Source organism: Triturus cristatus, chromosome 3_2, assembly GCF_964204655.1.
Source record: "Triturus cristatus chromosome 3_2, aTriCri1.1, whole genome shotgun sequence".
NCBI lineage: Eukaryota > Metazoa > Chordata > Amphibia > Caudata > Salamandridae > Triturus > Triturus cristatus.
The window spans coordinates 217,632,190-217,650,875 of record NC_140584.1 but is presented as its reverse complement, the minus strand read 5'-3'; the positions used below and the strand labels follow the sequence as shown (position 1 = coordinate 217,650,875).

The 18,686-nt window shown below is 44.0% G+C and overlaps 1 protein-coding gene across 4 annotated transcripts in view; it reads right to left on the bottom strand.

Moving 5' to 3' along the window:
• LOC146857044 (histamine N-methyltransferase A-like) overlaps positions 1–18,686 on the bottom strand; it is a 504,499-nt gene that overhangs the window by 218,627 nt on the left and 267,186 nt on the right. For all 4 annotated transcript variants that reach the window (XM_085647538.1, XM_085647541.1, XM_085647540.1 and 1 more), the window contains one exon: positions 15,603–15,655. In XM_085647538.1, coding sequence (XP_085503664.1) covers positions 15,603–15,655 — 53 coding nt within the window. The remainder of the gene's footprint in view (positions 1–15,602; positions 15,656–18,686) is intronic.

The window sequence follows — 18,686 nt, the reverse complement described above, 5'->3', positions numbered from 1 at the left end:
AGCAATTTTACATTTCTTATTGCTTTTGTTGATATAAGAGTCATAATTCCCCCTGATGGGCAACCAAATCTTTTTTTCTTGGCCGGTCGGTTTAGTTAAAGGTAGCCATCGAAGTTAGGGGTTTCGTCGCATACCCAAGTCTCTTATAGACAGGCAATTTCCACTTTATTTACTAATTTCTTTATATGCTCTTGTTTTATCTCATTGCCTAAACCATTTATGTTCCATGATAAGAGACTTAGGATATGCGACCCCCCCTCATCCTATTCTACCTCACTTAGACCACCATCTTCAGCCATTCCCTCCATATACCTCTCGGAAGGTTCTCCCAGGTTGCTTCTTTGACTCCAATTACCCCATGAGTCTTCCTTTACTGTGTTATTTACCACTATGTTCAGGCGGCTACCCTCTTCTTCATTATCTCTCAGTAGCCTCACCTGTCTCCTCCCAAGGCCTGCATGGCACTTTAGGAAACTACTTCCTGATTGTGCATTTCTCTTTAGTTCCCTCTCTGGGATTAACCTTATTCCCACATGGAGTATCTCACTCACTGCTTTCTCAATGTTTCTCTTGTTATTTCCTTGCCATTTGTATTTTCTATGAAACCCACCTGTCTCAGATCTTCCGAGCCAATCCCACTCAGGCTTGAGCATTTAGAGAAGGAAGTCATGATTTGCACCCTACTTAATGGGTTAATTTTCCTCAGTTTCTTTCCCCTTTGTCCTCATAGCGCCGGTTCCAGGTACACCCATTTGTTATTACCCTCGTCTAATCCTTTCTTGGGGGTTTCTGGGTTTAACTGTCTACCATTTGCCCACCCTGGGTGCCCCATTTTACTATCCACTTCTGCTAGAACTTGGGGATGTGGTGCTTCATCTGGGTTAACATACCTCGGATAGTTTCGGGTTTGTCCCCCTAGGGATGAATTTACTCTCTGATTTGCAAATTTGGTTTTTAATAATCCCTCATTTAAACCCTTACTACTCTGGCTCTTCCTTTGAACGCTTGGGGCATTTCTTTTGTTCTCTGCTATCGGAGATCTAATGGGTACAAAAGTCAGGGCAGAGGCATTTAGGCTTTGCTCTTCCACTACCTCCCTTTCTTTCCTTTTTCCCTTTAATGCTGTTTTGGGGGCCCGCTTCTTGTGTGCCCTACCTTTAGTGTGAACCCTTACATATTCACATCTCCATTTTATCAACATTGGGCATTTGTATATATATACGTTATCTGGTGCTTCTGCCGTCTCACTCACTATACTTTTGGTCTGTGGGCTGGGGAGTGACTACTGATCTTAACATGTGAGGCATTTGTCCTTTGATTCCTACCAGCTCCTCTTCGATCTTTTTTAGGGACAGCTTTTGTGATTTCCCTGAAGGGTTTTCTGTAACATCAAAAGTAAGTCCATCATGGAGGATGAGGGTGACGCTGACAGGACCGAGTCCTGGAGACTGTTTCTCTCAGGGATAGCTTGGCTTCCTATACTTGGAGAGTCCTGCTGGGTTGCGTTTTTTAGCCCATTTAAATTTTGCAGTACTTGGTGGTATGAGGCCCCACAGACGAAACTTAGACCCTGACTTTCATTTCCCAATTGCCCTGCATTCTCCGAAGTTTGCAAAGATAAAAGTTTTGGGGATGATGAAAGACGTGGTGCTGCTATTTCTAAGTTTTGGCTCAAGATGGAATGGTTTATTGACAGGGGATCCTCCCTTTCTTCTTCTAGGGAGACTCCCATTCCTTTCTCTGTCCGGTGCTCCTCCTCAGTTTCCAGGTTTATTGCGTTCTCAGTCCGGTGCTCCTTCTCCGTTTCCAAGTTTATTATAGGTTGCTCTGTGATTTTATAGTGTTTCCCTACAAAGTCCTTTATGGATTTAGTGACTGCAGTGCTACCTTTCAGGTTGGGTATTGAGGTGCTACCATTTTGGGCTTGCAGGTCTTGTTTGGTAGCTCTTTTATTTTTCCTCTTCTTTCGTAACCCCTTACTATTATCCTCAGGGGAGGCCTGGCTTTCCTGGTTCTCTTCCAGTGTCCGTTACCCCTCCCGTAACTCACTCCTCCCTGGGCTTTCTTCGAAAGCTTCCTTGCGTAGTTTTTGCTTCCTTTTCGGGGCCATCGTCCTTTTAATTTCAGAGCTACTTGGCTCAGATATTGCTTTGGGGCGTAATTCTGCCTTTGCCCCCTGCAATTATCCCCTGTATACTGCCTATTATCAGTTTTAAAGATGTTTAGCGGGGTGGTGGGTTGCTACAGTTATTCCCTCACTTATGCACTCACTTACCTCTGTTGTACCGTTTGCCTGCCCAGCCTGCCTAGCTGTTCTTTTGAGGAGCACTTTATCAGGTGGTCTTCCTTTTTCTTCTTTTTGTTTTCGTCGTGGAAGCAGGCTTCTCGCTGGCTGGCTGGCTGGCTGGTTGGCTAATCGGAAGGCGAAAACACGGCAACAACAGAGCAAAGCAGGTCTTGGTTGACTGGTAGTCACAGGGTTCCTCAGTACACCGATCAATATCAGTGAGCACCGTCACAATTCTCAGGCCCGAAATCACCGGGAGGTGCTCTCTACGCCGTATCACCCGTCCACTTCTTCTCCGGCGCTGCAGGGATTGACCCAGGACCCAGGGAGCCCTCACTCCGCCTGTGGTTGCCAATGCCGGCCTCCCGATCGCCGGCGTCCTCAGGGCCCAGGGCTTCAGGCCACACCAACGTCTTCACGGCCGCTGCCGTCACTTGGGCTATCAGCGTCTTCCCCCTAGGGCCTAAATCTATTCGGGTCTCCTGTGTGCCCCGAGGGTCTGTGGCGCAGCCGGGGCAGTAAGGTGCTGCTCACCTTGGTTTCCTGGAGCCTCGGGAAGATACAATCCGCCCACCAGTAATCCGTGCCGCCCCTCCAAATTCTGCCGGCGCCACTTTACCGCAATGTCCCCGATCTGTACTCTGCTCTCCCAGCCTCAAACACCACTCGAGGCCCCGGCGTCGCAGCTCGTTGGCCGAACGGCTCCGTCGATAGATCAGCGATGTCCCGAAAGCTCTGCACCGCCCGCACCAGGTGTTAGGGATGATCTGATACAGAGGATCGGTCACCTCACCTCTGGTGACGGAGGATGATGGAGGGCCAAGTGGGAAGCCGAGCCAGTCCTGGCTCACCGTCTGCGGCTTTGGCAGTGTTTCGGCGTTTTGCAGCGTTCACGCTCACCACCGCGTTCACGCTCACCTGCCGCGAGAAAACTAGAGCCTGCACGGTGTTTCAGTGGCTTGGAAGTGGTTTAGGAGGGGTGGACTGATTGATTGAGTACAGCCTCTAGGGGGGGCCAGGAAAGCACGGGACCAGCCGGGCAGAGGGCAGAAGGCCGACCTGTGCCACGATCTTAATGGTTGCTACCTTCTCTTGGGGCCAACCGCTAGTAACCCTCTCCCCCTCTCCCCTGCACCTGCCCCTGCATTGAGGAGACATGCGGGTGTATGGCCCCCACCACGTTGACTGCTCCCGCTGGGCACAAGGGCCCCCCAGGGGGCCGAGGGGGCTTACCGCTGCTACAGGGACTGGTGCAGGTGCCATGTGCAGGCTGGTCCCCAGCTCACCGGTTTGCAGCTGGTATGCGGCTGTGGTGAGGGCGGCTGCTTACGGTGGCGGCTGCTGCGGGCACTGCAAATTCGGCTCAGAAGGGGCTCCACAGGTTCCAGCAGATTAACGGTTAGCGGCTAGCGGTGGCGGTTAGCAGCCCACCGCTACTATTGCCAAGATGAAGCCTTATTTACGTTTCTCAGAATCCATTTCTCCAAAGAGTCTGCTCCGATATCACTCTCTCCTAAATAAACCAGGACCCAGATTTATCACTATATGATGCAGCACAATGCAGGAAGACAACTTGCTGCACTGTGTCAAATAGAGAGGGCAAGAATGTGTCATATCTATCAGGATTTGGCGTATTCCTGCCTTCTCCCTATGCTTGTGCATTGTGTGCTGCCTAGCACCAATTCCGACACCCTTGCCCCATCCAGTAAGGGTGCCTGCTTGTCAGCCAGGTTGCTTTTGTGCAGAAATTGACTCCTTCTCACACAAAAAGAATCCTTAGAGGCATTTTCCTCTTTCCAAGTGTGCTGCAGAATGTAGTACACTTACAAAAAGACAGCAACAAGGAGAAATGTCGATATTACTTCTTATTGTGCCTCAATTGGATAGGCTTACCATTTTGATGTGTTCCCAGGTTTACTAGTCTTGATTAATCTGGAAATGCACCAAAAAGCACAGCTGGATGTTAAGTAACACACACGCCCTACTATGTAACATCTTCCCACTTCAGAGTAACGCAAGGCATTGACGTGCGCTGCTTTGCATTATTCCAGATTTACCAGACAATGCAGGGCCAGGCAAATAGGCCTTGCGTGGCTTAGTAAAACTTACTTAAAGATTTAGTTTCCTTGTGTCACTTTTTGTGACACAAGAGCATCACAATCCTTTTATAAATCCAGCCCCGAATACTTCATGCTTTTCGTAAGGGACAATCCCAGATTGACTCCAACAAACCTATGTTTTTTCTTTGCTAAAACAAACCTGGAGCAGATGTATAACATATGATTATGTTTCATTAAATCTCTAACCTTTGATTCCTGACTACAATCTAGGAAAGAAATGGGTGGAGAGACAATCCAAACTCATTTTGGAAAACACCTAACGATGAAGTCAGGCGTTGATTATGCTCTACACATTCTGACTAAATCTGACTCCTTCCCCTTCTACCTGATGTATCAGCAGACTTTCTATCAGTGGTCATGTGTTATAATTTGTATAGTGGACAATTGTTGCTGAATTTCAGGTATTTTTACATTTTCATTTAGAATCGTTAAGTGAGTTTCATAGTTTTTTCCCATGTGAATGTTACAGGATTTGAGCCACAATTTCATCTTAACTTTTTTCCCCAGAATTTCTGATTACTTTTTTAAAGGAATATTAGCACTTGGACAGAGGTCCCCAGCCAGTGTGTTAGGTTCCCACTGCGCATGGCTGATGGGATTTACAGAGACCCTCACCTTAGAACAGGTCCTGCAACCAAACAAGCGGGCACCCAGATCTCACATTGCACAGTTTTTAGTTCCATGTGGTAGGTGTTGAAAGAAGAGCTGGACAGAAAATTTGGCTGAGGTGAGCCCTGCATACAACCAGCCTTGCATCCTACCGGTCCATGGACCCAGCCACACACCTGATGACTTAATGCCTTATTTTTAGTTGAAATTCACAATTCACTACTACTCATGAACTCTTTAAAATTCTGAAGTTAGAACGGGATGAGTGAAGATTTTGAAGGCAGGACACAAGTTATGCTATATGTAGCAGGTCATGATTGGTGATGTTTAAGGGTTTTATCAATTTGATGTGGAACCATAACATCACCCAACCAGTTAGGGGGACATATTTGCAGCTTATAACAGATGGGGTACGAAGGGCTACTTCAGAGACCAAAAGGGTGGAGAGATCCTTGAAAAGTGAAAGGAAAGAGGATACGTACTCCCACTGAAACAATCTTAACTCAAACACAGTATCCTCCCTTCCAACGAGCAATGATTAAGGAGAAAGTGAAAAAAACTATACTCCACTGCCCTTAGAGGTGGGAAGAGGAGGAAACCTCTTTTTGTATATAACCCTTACCCACTCTAGTAGTGGCATGCTTTATCATTGGGTTCACCCTAACCCCTAAAGGTTAGGGCGGGCTCAACCATGTTCCAGGAAGCACATTAAAAAAGACTTGAATTTTTTTTGTATGGGTTTTAAAAAAAAATATTTAATAAAAATCCCTACCTCACCTTGTTATATTCCATATAGGTACCATAATATAGGACCCGGTAACTTCATTACCCTTCACCCATATTCTTCCCTACATTACACTTATAACAGTTTACAGGGACTGACCTTTCACCTAAATACGACACTGCATTCAGAAACACAGGTTTTCCATAGTTTGAAATCTCATACATTATGCATGAGGATTCTTGGAGGCACAGCAGGATGATCATCTCCTGTATAATATTTATGTATAAAGTTTGTGCCCAATGTCATCCTTAGGCCGACACAGTAATACAGAGAAGAAGCACCCCTGGGGAGGCCTATGGGTATATATACATCACATCTTGCTAAGATAGAGCAGAGGAGACCGAGACTTCCCGGCCGACACACTGACCAGAGATGCTGAGGTTCCTGCAAGCAGACACTACAGCTTGCAGTGGTCTAACATCCCTTGCGGGGTGTCCAACTCAAGACCAAGACGGGGTCCCACAGTCTCTCACTTCAGGTAATGGGGTTGAGTTTATCCTAGAGGGATTCTTGGCTTAACACCTACACACATGCTAGGTACATTTAGGTACATCTAGTTCGGGAAGTATCATAGGAGTACGCATCTTTTAATTATGTGTTTTATATACTAGTATGTTTTCATGACAATTGTAAGATGGTAGAGCTGTACCATCCATTTACCTTTATAGTACTGCTAATCATGTATATCTTATACTGTCTAACGGTTGTTGGAGCTCATCTATTCTACACCAGAATAACAACTGTTCAGAAAATACTTATTGAAAACGCCCAGCCAGTTTATTCTGTGTATCTCTCTGAGACAGACTATGTAAGCACGAGTTACTGAGCCAAAAGTAGCATATTGTTTCCACGATCCTGAGGGATCAGGGATGTCATGTTCGATGGTTGCTGAAAACTATTTTCTCCTTGGTAAGAGGACATCCTAGTGGCACTGTGAGCTAGTTGGTACAAAAGGCCAACATACCCAGTGGGGGTGTTTAGAGTGACTCTGACACCAATCCTACAGTGTATGCGGTCCAAACGTGCATATCCTCTATATTTGTTATAGGAGCTACACGACAAATCCAAGGTATCCCTTTATTAGTGGAGTGAGTGGATACGATTAAAAACTATGGGAAGGGGCATCAAGGAAATTGTTGTCCTATGACCCTAAGGTAAAAGAGCCAACATTTTTCTGCCCTACTCTATTGGCCTAAATAGGTCCTGGGCATTCTTCTAGTAGAGATCCCCCAGTAACTTAATTTATGCAGCTGGAAACGTGTAGTGCTAAAGAATTACTTCAGCATGCAAACAAAAGATAGGTACTTATTGTCTGGAGGGATTTGCATGTGAACAGAAAGTACAAACAGAAAAATAGCATGATTATGTTTTCATTTTGCTCGAAATTACTTAATCATTTCAAAGTGACAGACAAAGGCATCTGTATTGTGTCACATATTGTGCTTGAATGACCATTTTTCAACTGATCTTTAGGAGTTTGGGTGAACCCAATGACGAAGAATGCCACTGCTAGAGTGGGTGAGGGATATATAGAAAAAGAGGTTTTCTCCTCTTCCCACCTCTAAGTGTGGTGGAGTATAGGTTTTCTTTTCCTTTTCTCCTTCATCATTGCTCCTTGTAAGGGAGGATACTTTTTTTGAGTTAAGTGAGTTTACATATTTACAGCACCTAACAGCACCAGGCACCCCTTGCAGCCCTCTACTGGTCTAACCTTGTCTTGATTGATGGACACATTGACCATAATAATTACATGCCACTGATACGATAATGTTTTTAAAAATCTGAAATGCAATTTGAAGATCCTGGTCCACAAAAACGGTTTTCCTAAGTGTGACATTTATAATGTTAAGCAGAAATATAAAGGCATCTCTATCAGGACCTATTCGTAACATTTGGGGCATACTCTTGTAAACAAAAAGGGGAACACTTCTGAACTTTGGCACTTAATTGCCAAGAAATCAGGGGCCTTATGTTCATACAATGCATTTAATAAACTTGGTTGCAATTTGTGCACCAAAATTTACTGAAAGCACTGCTTTTTGCGAACTTCTAAAATTCAAATGGGATTGCAATGTGACCTACTTCAATAATATGCATGAGGTAAGTTGTAAATTGTGACCAAATATGAATCGCTACCATCACAGGGATCGTGGCTGGCTGGGGTCAGTGGACCATCATGCCTATGATTTCTTTTATGGTTTAAATCTCTTTATTGGTTTTATAAAATAAGAACGAAAAGCAACACAAAATTATCAACCTATTAGCCATGCCATCATTAGAATTTCCCAATCAACCCCAAAACTCCTCCTACCCCCGGGACCAATCAGCATTTGAAATCAAAGCAAGTGCGATCTGATAGGCTAATGTGGAAAATTACAGGGACTCTTTCAGATAGGGGTATGGAGGGTCTCAGTTAATCAAAGAAGGCGTCAAAATTTGGGACAGTAGAGTTTGCAAAACTACAATGTCAGTAATGTCAGGAACAGGCAGCAAATCTCAGGGAAAGAGGTTCCCTGATTCAATAAGAAAAGGGGCAGTCACTCCATCCCAAGTATGTGGCAAAACTAGTGTAACCATCCTAGATCTGTTGGGATCTGCCCACACCCCAATGTGTCATTATATTCTGCAGGGCTGCAACCAGTGCATCTCCAATCTGTCTGCCCCTGCGAGATTTGAGTGGGATGGTGAGTGTATTGGGTGGACCCAGAATGATTTTAGGCAGGGAATCCAGGAAGTTGTGTGTTGAAATGGGTATTAACGTCATCAAGCACTTGCATCCAGTAGGATGTGATGTGAGTGTTGGACAATCCCATAGTAAATGCAGTAACATGCCTAAAGAGCCACAATTGACAAACAATCTGGTTTTCAAGATGGATTACCTTTCTGCACCTGGGTAGGTTCTGAAATACCAATTTGTGGCGATCTTAGTTGCTGTTAAAATAATAGCCACATTACGAGCAAATTGATCTACAACCAATCTGGTTCCAGTATTTGAAATCCGGAGAGTCTAAACCTGGAGTGAAATCTGGGTTACCCACAACTGGTGTAAGGGAAGAGGGGAATGAGGTAAGTCCACCCTGCTCAGCAACTTTGTAGGAGGCATCCAAGGAGGATTTAGTGATAGGGGAAAGATAAAGGTTCCTGGGGTGGGCGTATTTGTGAAAGAAGGTAATTTTCTACAGTGGCTGTCCCGCCACCCCTCTGTCCATGAAAACCCAGTGCTTTTCAGATTTGTCTTGGAACCCCACTCCAGAAAAACCCTAAGCTGAGCTGCCCGATAATAACGGTAGAGATTCGGAACTCCTAAACCTCCTTTCGTCTGCGATCTATAGCTTAAGTCTCTGCACATGCGGGGTCTCCTAGCTGCCTATACATATGATATTTGATTAAGCCCCTGTTGACGGGTCTGTAATACTCCAGGAGGGAGTTCCACCAGGAGCATCTGGAAGAGAAATAATATCTTTGGTAGAATCATCATCTTTAGGGCTGCAATGTGACCAAGCAAAGGAAGACAGTAAGGTCCCAGCGATGTCATTTTAATTTAACTTGGTGAAGTAAGTTCTGATAATTGAGCGTCGCTGTTGTCTGGGTCTTAGCTGTGAGTTGAAGACCCTGCTATGGGATAGATGTTGTTGCCCATTGTGTGGGATATTTGTGTTGCAGGGTTTCCTGTGTGGGAGGATGAAGGGATAGATTAAAAACTTGAGATTTGTGCACATTTACTTTAAAGCCTGCAGCCTGGCTAAATGTATCCAGTTCATGTTCATTAAGGAAGGTAGGTAATGAAATGGATTGATCCTCTAATGTTGCTATAACATTATCTGAGTAGAGACTGATAGCATGCTCTTCTCCCCAAAGAGGATTCTCTATATCATAGGATGAGGCCGGATTCTCTGAGCCATTGTTTCCATATATAATGCAAACACTAGGGGTGAGAGGTGGCACCACTGTCGCGTGCTGCTGCTGATCGGAAACGGAGCGGAGGAGTGCCCGTTCACCCGGAACACTGCAGTAGGCTGACTATAGCTGCTGAGGATCCATCTACACAATTTGTCTCCGAGGTCAAAATGCTTGAGAGTGGCTGCCATATACAGCCAATGAACTCTAGCAAACATTTATTTAGCATCTATTGCTAACAACATCTGCTCCTGATTTGAGCGCTAGGCTTTGTCAATGAGATGGAGTACATTGGCAGTGAGGCCAAGCATCAAGGGGCTCAAACAGGCTGCAAGGATGCCATTGAAGTTTAAGATCTACATTTAAAAAGATATTGGTTTTTATGATACACAATAACGTCTGTTCTTACCTGGCTTTATAATAAGGACAGTGGACAGTGGATGATGCTGTCAACATGGAAGGGGGAATTAAGAAAATCACATTAAATAATCTTAAAAGCGAGCAAAATGTCTTGCAAAAGAGGGCAGAGAGGCCACCTGAGCCTGGAGATTTAAGTGTTTTTTTACGATGGTCATTATCAGCTGCTTGTTCCCCTGTTAATTTTGGGGAGTGGGCCTCTTGAAGGAATGTGGCTGGCGCATCTGTGGACAGGCTTTGGGCCGTATAAAGGTCTTCATAGAAATCTCAGAAGGTATTCACGATATTGGGGTCATCTTTCCATTCCTGAACCGCAGTTTCAAACTCTGTCTGGACCCACTTGCTCTGGCATCCACATCTATTGCCCCCAATATAATACATTTGCGGAGAATGAACCCTGCATATTACGCACTATCCAGATTGATACCTGCCAGATAGGAATGGGCAGCTTCAAGCTGTCGCCATAGCCATGGAGCGTCCATCCATTTGTGAATGCATTCCAGTTCTCAAACCTGGTGGGACAGGTGTTTCCCATTTGTCCTTGCGTATTCTATTGTCTGCAGCAAAAATTGCAATCTGCTCCCTGCTAACAACAGCCTTTATACTTCTCCATAGTTTAGTGATAGTACTGTCGGGGGGCATTAATAGCTAGCAATTCCTATATCGCTTAAGTGATTTGCTTTACAACTTCAGGGCATTGCAATAGGATTTCTTGAAGTCACCAGGTTTAGGGGGGTGGCCTGGTTGGGGATACAGTCAGGGTAATACTTACTGCAACATGGTCCGATAAAGAACTTATGGAAGTGACCTCAGGTGAGCCAAAAAATTGTCTAATCTAGCATATGTTTTGTGTGCATGGGAATAAAATGTGTAGTCCTGATTGTGTGCGCCATGGCCTGCCAGATGTCCATTAAGCCTATGTCACCTAACCATAGTGCCTTCTCAGGGGAAAGGGTTCCCATTTGTCCATGACATTGGGCTGACCTTGCTAGCGCATTGTCACAAACCAAATTCAGGTCCCCTACCAGTATAACCAGCTGATCTGGGGTATTCATCACCTCTGTCCCTGCTCATCAGAAAAAGCGTTCCTGCCTTTCATTTGGGGCATAAATGGTGCCTAAGGTGAAAGCATGAGAGCCCACTATCACTGTATAAGCTAGCAATCTACCCTTAATTTTGGCCTGTTTGGGACCTACCTTCCTTTGAAAGGAGTTGAAGACTAGAATGGCCACTCCTGCAGTTTTACTGTGAAGTGATGAGAAATATTGTCGGGGAAAAGCTTCACTGGTAAGAAGGTACGTTTCATGAAGAAGAGAAATATGAGCCTCAGAATGCTCCAAGTATGAAAGGATAGATTGCATTTTAGTGGGATTATTTTGACCCTTAACATTGAGCGTGAGAATCATCAGATCACCTGTCATCTGCACAAGAGGGGTTGTGAGATACAGAGGTACCTCTGCGGGGTGCTTTAAGCAACATGTATGAAGAACATAGTGTTGTGTGAGAGCCCATATCTAAAGTAATGGTGTTTGAAAAGGGGATCACTAGTCGCTGGGTCCCAACAAAACAAAGGAATAAACAAACCTATGGGTAAATGAAGAAGCAGTTGAAGAAACATTGTGAACAGTGTCAATGTCCAGGACTCAGCACGCTCTGGAATGTAAAGCAGAAAAACGGGTGTACAGTGGCCAATACTCATTTTCCCCAGCCCCCACCCAGGCCAGTCGTCAAGAGTGTGGAGAAAGAAAGAAGTTGAAAAGAGGAACAGAGGAGGAGAGAAAGGTCGTGGCCTGCTTCGTGTCACTGCTAAGTTGCCTGAATCTCCAGTGATTGGAACCAGGAGTGCATGTCTCTCTTTAGACATAGTCACTGGGTCTGGGCGTAGTTCTGTAGGGGATAGTCTTGTGGTTCTCCTTCTGCAGGTTCTCCGGGTTCCTTGATCATGCTGGTCATTGCAAGACTACTCCGGGAAGACATTTTTAATGTCCAATGATTGACAGGCCTCTTCAAGTGAGCAAAACTGATGAAGTTTCCCATCAAGTTGGAAGTCCAGTCTAAAGGGGTGTTTCCAGAATTATATGGTATGCGGGTTGTTTAGGTGGGTAGTGACAGGAAGGAAGGCCCTAAGATTTTAAAGGGTGGATGCTGCTATGTCTTTATAAAGAATCGGATTGTATCCTTGGAACTGTATTGGGTGTTTGTCTCGAGCCATTCGGGGAATACGTTCTTTCTGCGGGAACTCACGAACACTTATCAAAATGTCAGCTGGGGTGCCGGAGCTGACCTTTTAGAGCCTACTCGACGGGTGCGATCCCATTTGATTTCAGTGTCTGGAGGTGCTTCAAGAATCAAGCAAAAAAGTTCAGTCAAAAATGAGGTGATGTCTGACCCCTCCAAACCTGATGGGATGCCCCTAATACAGATGTCATTATGACGCAACTTATTTTCCAAATCTTTCACATGGGCTTGCAGGTCTAAGTGTTGGTCTTGAAGGTGAAGGACTTTCTGCTGGAGTTGCTCAATTTTCTTGTTTCGGCTCGATTCGTCATCTGTGAGTGTTGAGACTCTGTCTCCAAGGCTGTCTATGTCTCGACAAACCTCCTTGAGATAAACAGAGAGCTCTTTTTTGTGGGTTGGATATCGTCTCGCAGGGAAGCAAACAGGGCTTTAATAAAGGAGAAGGTGATTGAAGCATCAGGTCTTCCAGAATCTAGCGTCTCATCTGTGCACAAGGTGAAAATGAGGTAGTGGGCACTTATCTGGGGTTGAGGGATGTTGAAGGCTCCATATGATAGCAAAAGGTATGTAGCTTGTGTGGCTGCAAATCCTCAAGTCCATCAAGTGTGAAGCTGTTGTGAGAGCTGGAGCTAATTCTAAGCTCAGGGACTCAAAGGGGCTACCCTCTGACGCAAGCTGGAACCGCCGGTTGCCACAGCTCCTCCAGAGCAGGCCACACTCTCCCTCATTACAGCCCAGTGGGGTGACAGGTAAGTAGAGTACATGAGACAACTAGCAGCCAAACACTCCAGGGCCCTCCACCCTAAGGCCCTCCTGGGCCCTCATTATCATCCCCATGGGGGGGGCGGTGTTTAGGCACAGCCAGGACTCAGCTCCAGAGTCCACCGAGGGCCGCTCCTAAAGGAGGCAAATCACCTTCTCACCCAGCCACTATCTCCTCCGTAGGATGCCGTGCCGTGGCAGCGAGACCACAGGCTCAATGCAGGAGTGTCTGTAAGGCATCTTCACGTATTTGGGATGGAACAAAAACAAATGTACCAGAAATGGTATTAGATTATAGACGTGGTCAAGGTATATTTGCTGATTTGAACCACGAATCACATGCACATTGGCGATCTATTCCACAAAAATGAATGAGGATATGTTACACAAGAACCAAAAATGGTATATAAATATAGTCAAGATGATTGACCTGGTTTAGGCCACAGTATTCACATGGATCCTCAGATACTTAGTTATTTCTCTACACAGGCTGTCCACCGCGCTTGTTTGTTCTGAAGAAGACCCGTGCTGACATCATTCATGCAGATTGTCAGGGTCGAAACGTCGACGGTTCTTTTGTCCATGCCATAGGTCCCTTAGTAAACCAGTATATAATGAATTTAGCAATCTAGGGTGATCTCCATTATTTGATGTGAAAATGGGACCTTGTTTTTCAATACTTCGTTGTAAAAAATATTTATACAGTATTTGTCCAAATTTGTTGTATGATACACATACTTTATTCACCAAGTCACTACAATCACACCCACATGCGTCGTTTTTTTTTTTTTTTAGTAGAGTTATCGGACAGCTTTTATGACATGGTAATTCTTGACCTTATCCAATGATTTGCAAATATGAAGTAAAATATCCTTCTGAATGAGACAAATTCATCCATTTTCTTTTGTATTCAAGCGGATCGCTTTTATTCAATTGTATAAATCTCTCAGTGAATAACTCACACTGCAAAGAAATTGTGTGACCCGACAGAACCATTTGTCTCTTGTAGTAGTCCAAATGGGGGTGAAACAAAAGGCAGGTGGAAACCTGCAAAACACCTGGTTCCTCACAGGAGCCGACACGAAAAGCTTTGCTGCCACACAGCTTTTCTCAGAGTTTTCCTTAATTCTTAAGCACTTCACAATGTGTTCTCTTACACCTTGATGCCCAAAGCATTCCATTTTTTAAACAGGAAGAATAGAGAATTCCAGATTTTTCACTGGTGTATGAACTACAATTACAAGGTGGACAGTAGGGCCCTGCTTTGAATCTTGGTTCACTATTTGATAAAAGAGGCCATCATGGACCCTCTAAGCATACTGGATAATTTAGTCCTTATATTGGAGGAATGTGTTAGCTACAAGGGAACCCATATTTGAATATCTTTTCTAAAATACTCCTTAGAGTTGATAATTCAATGAAAGAGCACATATTTGTGAAATTCTGTAAATATTTGAATGGATAAGTGCAGTGTAAAAGGAGGCTTATTCAATTTTAGAGCGTATTGTTCTATTTTTCATATCATTAGAAGATAGAGTATTTATATATGAAAGTCTTTTACAAATTATTAATTGACTTCATGGTAGTAGAGTGATGTGGGTGGACAGCTTCATACCTTTTTGTGGTAGCATGACAGCAAAGTCAATTATTTAAGCTAGCAAAAGACACACAGATGATGGACAGAATGCAGAGCAAATCAAACATTCACCCCCAGTCAAGAGATCTGGGGTAAATCCATTGTTCTTTTGCTCACAATGCCACCCCAGTTTAGACCCAGCCATATGTGAATCAGTCTTGGCCCTGTGCCTCATGGGAACAGTACAGCCCGAACTGCCAAGTCAGGTCCTCCCAGGACAGGAACCAAGCATCCTGGAACCGGTTTTGGGGCAACATCCCTCATCAGACAGGCTAGCTTGAATCCAGTGGCACAGTGAGCCCGGGACAGGGTCAAGACACTAAAAACCCCCTGATAATTATCGGAAAGATCTACAGACCACTTTCTCTGCTGAAGGAGACATAGTCAAATGATTTGTTGGAAACAATGTTTCCCCATACCTTTTAAATATTGCCCCGTTATTTTCTGGCAATAGCTGAAACAGCAGCGATTCCACTGTAATTTCCTGCCGCTTTGCAACCCAGGCCAACCTTTTACATTGCCAAAAAATGGGTTGAAGGCTTGAACTTTTGAACAGTACAATCCATATTATATAATGTTTTGTAACATGCAAAATGAAGAACATAGATTTAGTTTACATTTATATGGCTAAACATAAGTTCACCAATTGCTTATCTCACTGAGGAAAGGCAAATATGCATATACAGGTCGGGAATATTTGCATTACTATCATCTAGCATTTACAGTACATTAGACTAAATGTTATGACAGTCACACTGCACACCTTCTTCAAGCGATGGCTTCGTCAAAGCCAAAAAAACAAGCAACGCATTAGGAAAAAGAAATACATTGCAATGACTAAAACTTACAAACCTGTTCCACTTCCTATACCTAAGACATTGATTGAAGACTTCCCTTGTCCAGTCCTGAAAGTAAAATGGATACAACATTTTATTGCTGTGAATTAATTAAATGATATACTTATGCTTTATCAAAACTTTATAGTAGCGTAGAAGAAGACATACATTTAATGTTATCACCTGAGAACCATTGTTTCTCTAATCATTCATATCTGAATTATTACAGAAGTACAGTTTAAGGGAAGCAGTATTTGAATTGCTGAGATCCATATAGTAGGTATTTTTCAAATGAATGGCATTAAAAAGACAATACATTTGAATAAAAACTTTATGTTTTGTTTCAGTTTTGGTATTGTCTCATATACATATACTGTTAGACCTGTCATCCTTATGACATTCTTCCTTCAAATGTTTTCCCCGCTTACCTTCTCGTTTTGCTGTATCATTTTGTTGAGCTCAGGTCTCTGAGCACTATACCATTGCTGACCAGTGCTAAAGTCCCTTGTAAAGTGGTATACCATATACCCAGGGCCTGTAATCTAAATGCTACTAGTGGGCTTGCAGCACTGAGTGTGCCACCTACACAAGTAGCATTTCAAACCTGTCTCAGGCTTGCCATTGTAGGCCGTGTGTGTGCAGGTTACTGCCACTTCCACTTGCCATTTAAAACCACTTTTCAAGCCTTATACTCCCATTTTATTACACAGAAGTCACCCCTAGCGTAGGCCCTTGGTAGCCTTAAGGGCAATGTGCTGTCTTAGTAAAAGGCAGGAGATGGCCTTTTAAGTTTTACATGTCCTGGTAGTACCAAACAGCTAAATTCATATTTTCACTGCTGTGAGGCCTACTCCCCCTCGAAGGGTTAGCATTGGGAATTCCTTAATAAACTTTTAAGATGTAATTCCTGAGTAGAATGGGCTAGTTGAATTTTATATCCTTGGAATGGTAATGATAAATCCTCTATAATGGTACATTTGTATATAACATTATTATTTTAGAATGACACTTTTAGAAAGTATATTTAATCACACTAGGGCAACTCAGTATTCCCCCAGGAAACGTAATTAAGTCAAAAAACAAAATGTCCCTGGAGGGATTATTTCCAGTATACTTTGTGTTTTGTTAGTCTTTAAATCCAACACTACAATTATTATGCAGAAGACACCCTTTACAGTATAACCAATATATTGAAATAAAAGTCAGGCGTACTGGTCAAATAATTCATTTTAATTTTGTTTTCACAATTATTCTATTTATTGTACAAAGATTAATACTCACATAAGCAATATAAATTCAGAGTTAGGTTTACAATTGGCAATATTCATAAAAAAACACTGTTGTACCCCACATTGCCGAATCAAAAAATACAAATTTATTCTAAAAATGATCACTGGTAATAGATACATCCTCCTAACCACATGCAGTCTCAGATACACAGTCCAAACCGGTTTCTTCTTCTTTGTTCCAAAAATCTTATGGACATAATAATTAGATATCACTGTGACGGCTGTTAGAGAGGAGTAACCGTCGACGTTCATAGGTTAGCCAGTGGAAATGGATTTTTGAGCAACAGCTTATCACAGATACTACTATTTAAGGGTGGGCAGAATTTGCGAAAGTGCCTTTCGCAAAATGTCGCAAAACGGCAAAAAATCTCCGCGAACACGTGAAATTTCATTTGCTCACGGAGATTTTGTGCTGATTAATGCGTTACTGAATTTGACCTTCAACTCGGTCACCTGCTTTATTTATATCTGTAAGTGCTTCCTGTTGAGGTTTAATTTTTGTGACAGGAGCATTGTGCCAGAAGGAATCCTGCCCTGCATATTTGTCCAAGAAGATGCCACCGTTTTGTGCAATACCTCTACTCAACTGGAGTACTTTCTACTGGCTAATCAGTAAGTGCTACCTCGGTGGGTAAATGTATAGGGCTTTTCCTACACTACAGCTGCGTAAAGGGCAAGAATAGTTGTCTCCAGCGACCATGTGTGTCTGTAACTTTTGCCACCGTGCTGATGGGCGCCGGGGTCCCTCGAGTGAGCTGTCCATCATAGTGGGGAAAGGGCGGGAAGACGTTGCACACCATTGGTGTGTGGGCTGGGGCCAAACGGCAGGGCTTCTATGCAGTTCACATGCCTCTTGTTTATAAATGGTCAGAGACCGACCAGCGCAGCAGATGAGGAGACAGAACCTCCTGGTGTCAGGAACTACACGGGGATTGCGCTCAAAAAACTCATGGATGCACAGACCTCCATCAAGGATTACAGCAAATTGTTGAAGGTAGATATGGGGAGAAAGCACACCTGCCTAGCCTCCACCGAGCTCATGAATCTTTTGTGCTGATTAATGCGTTACTGTATTTGGCCATCAACTCGGGCACCAGCTTTATTTATATCTGTAAGTGCTTCCTGTTGAGGTTTAATTTTTGTGACAGGAGCATCGTGCCAGAAGGAATCCTGCCCTGCATATTTTTCAACAAGATGCCACCGTCATTGTGCAATACTCAACTGGAGTACTTTCTACTGGCTAATCAGTAAGTGCTACCTCGGTGGGTAAATGTATAGTGCTTTTCCTACACTACAGCTGCGTAAAGGGCCAGAAGAGTTGTCCAGCGACCATGTGTGTCTGTAACTTTTGCCACCGTGCTGATGGGCGCCGGGGTCCCTCGAGTGAGCTGTCCATCATAGTGGGGAAAGGGCGGGAAGACGTTGCACACCATTGGTGTGTGGGCTGGGGCCAAACGGCAGGGCTTCTATGCAGTTCACATGCCTCTTGTTTATAAAGGGTCAGAGACCGACCAGCGCAGCAGATGAGGAGACAGAACCTCCTGGTGTCAGGAACTACACGGGGATTGCGCTCGAGAAACTCATGGATGCACAGACCTCCATCAAGGAATACAGCAAATTGGTGACGGTAGATATGGGGAGAAAGCACACCTGCCTAGCCTCCACCGTGCTCACGAATCTTTTGTGCTGATTAATGCGTTATTGAATTTGACCTTCAACTCGTGCACCTGCTTTATTTAAATCTGTAAGTGCTTCCTGAGGTTTAAAATGACAGGAGCATTGTGCAAGAATGAATCCTGCCCTGCATATTT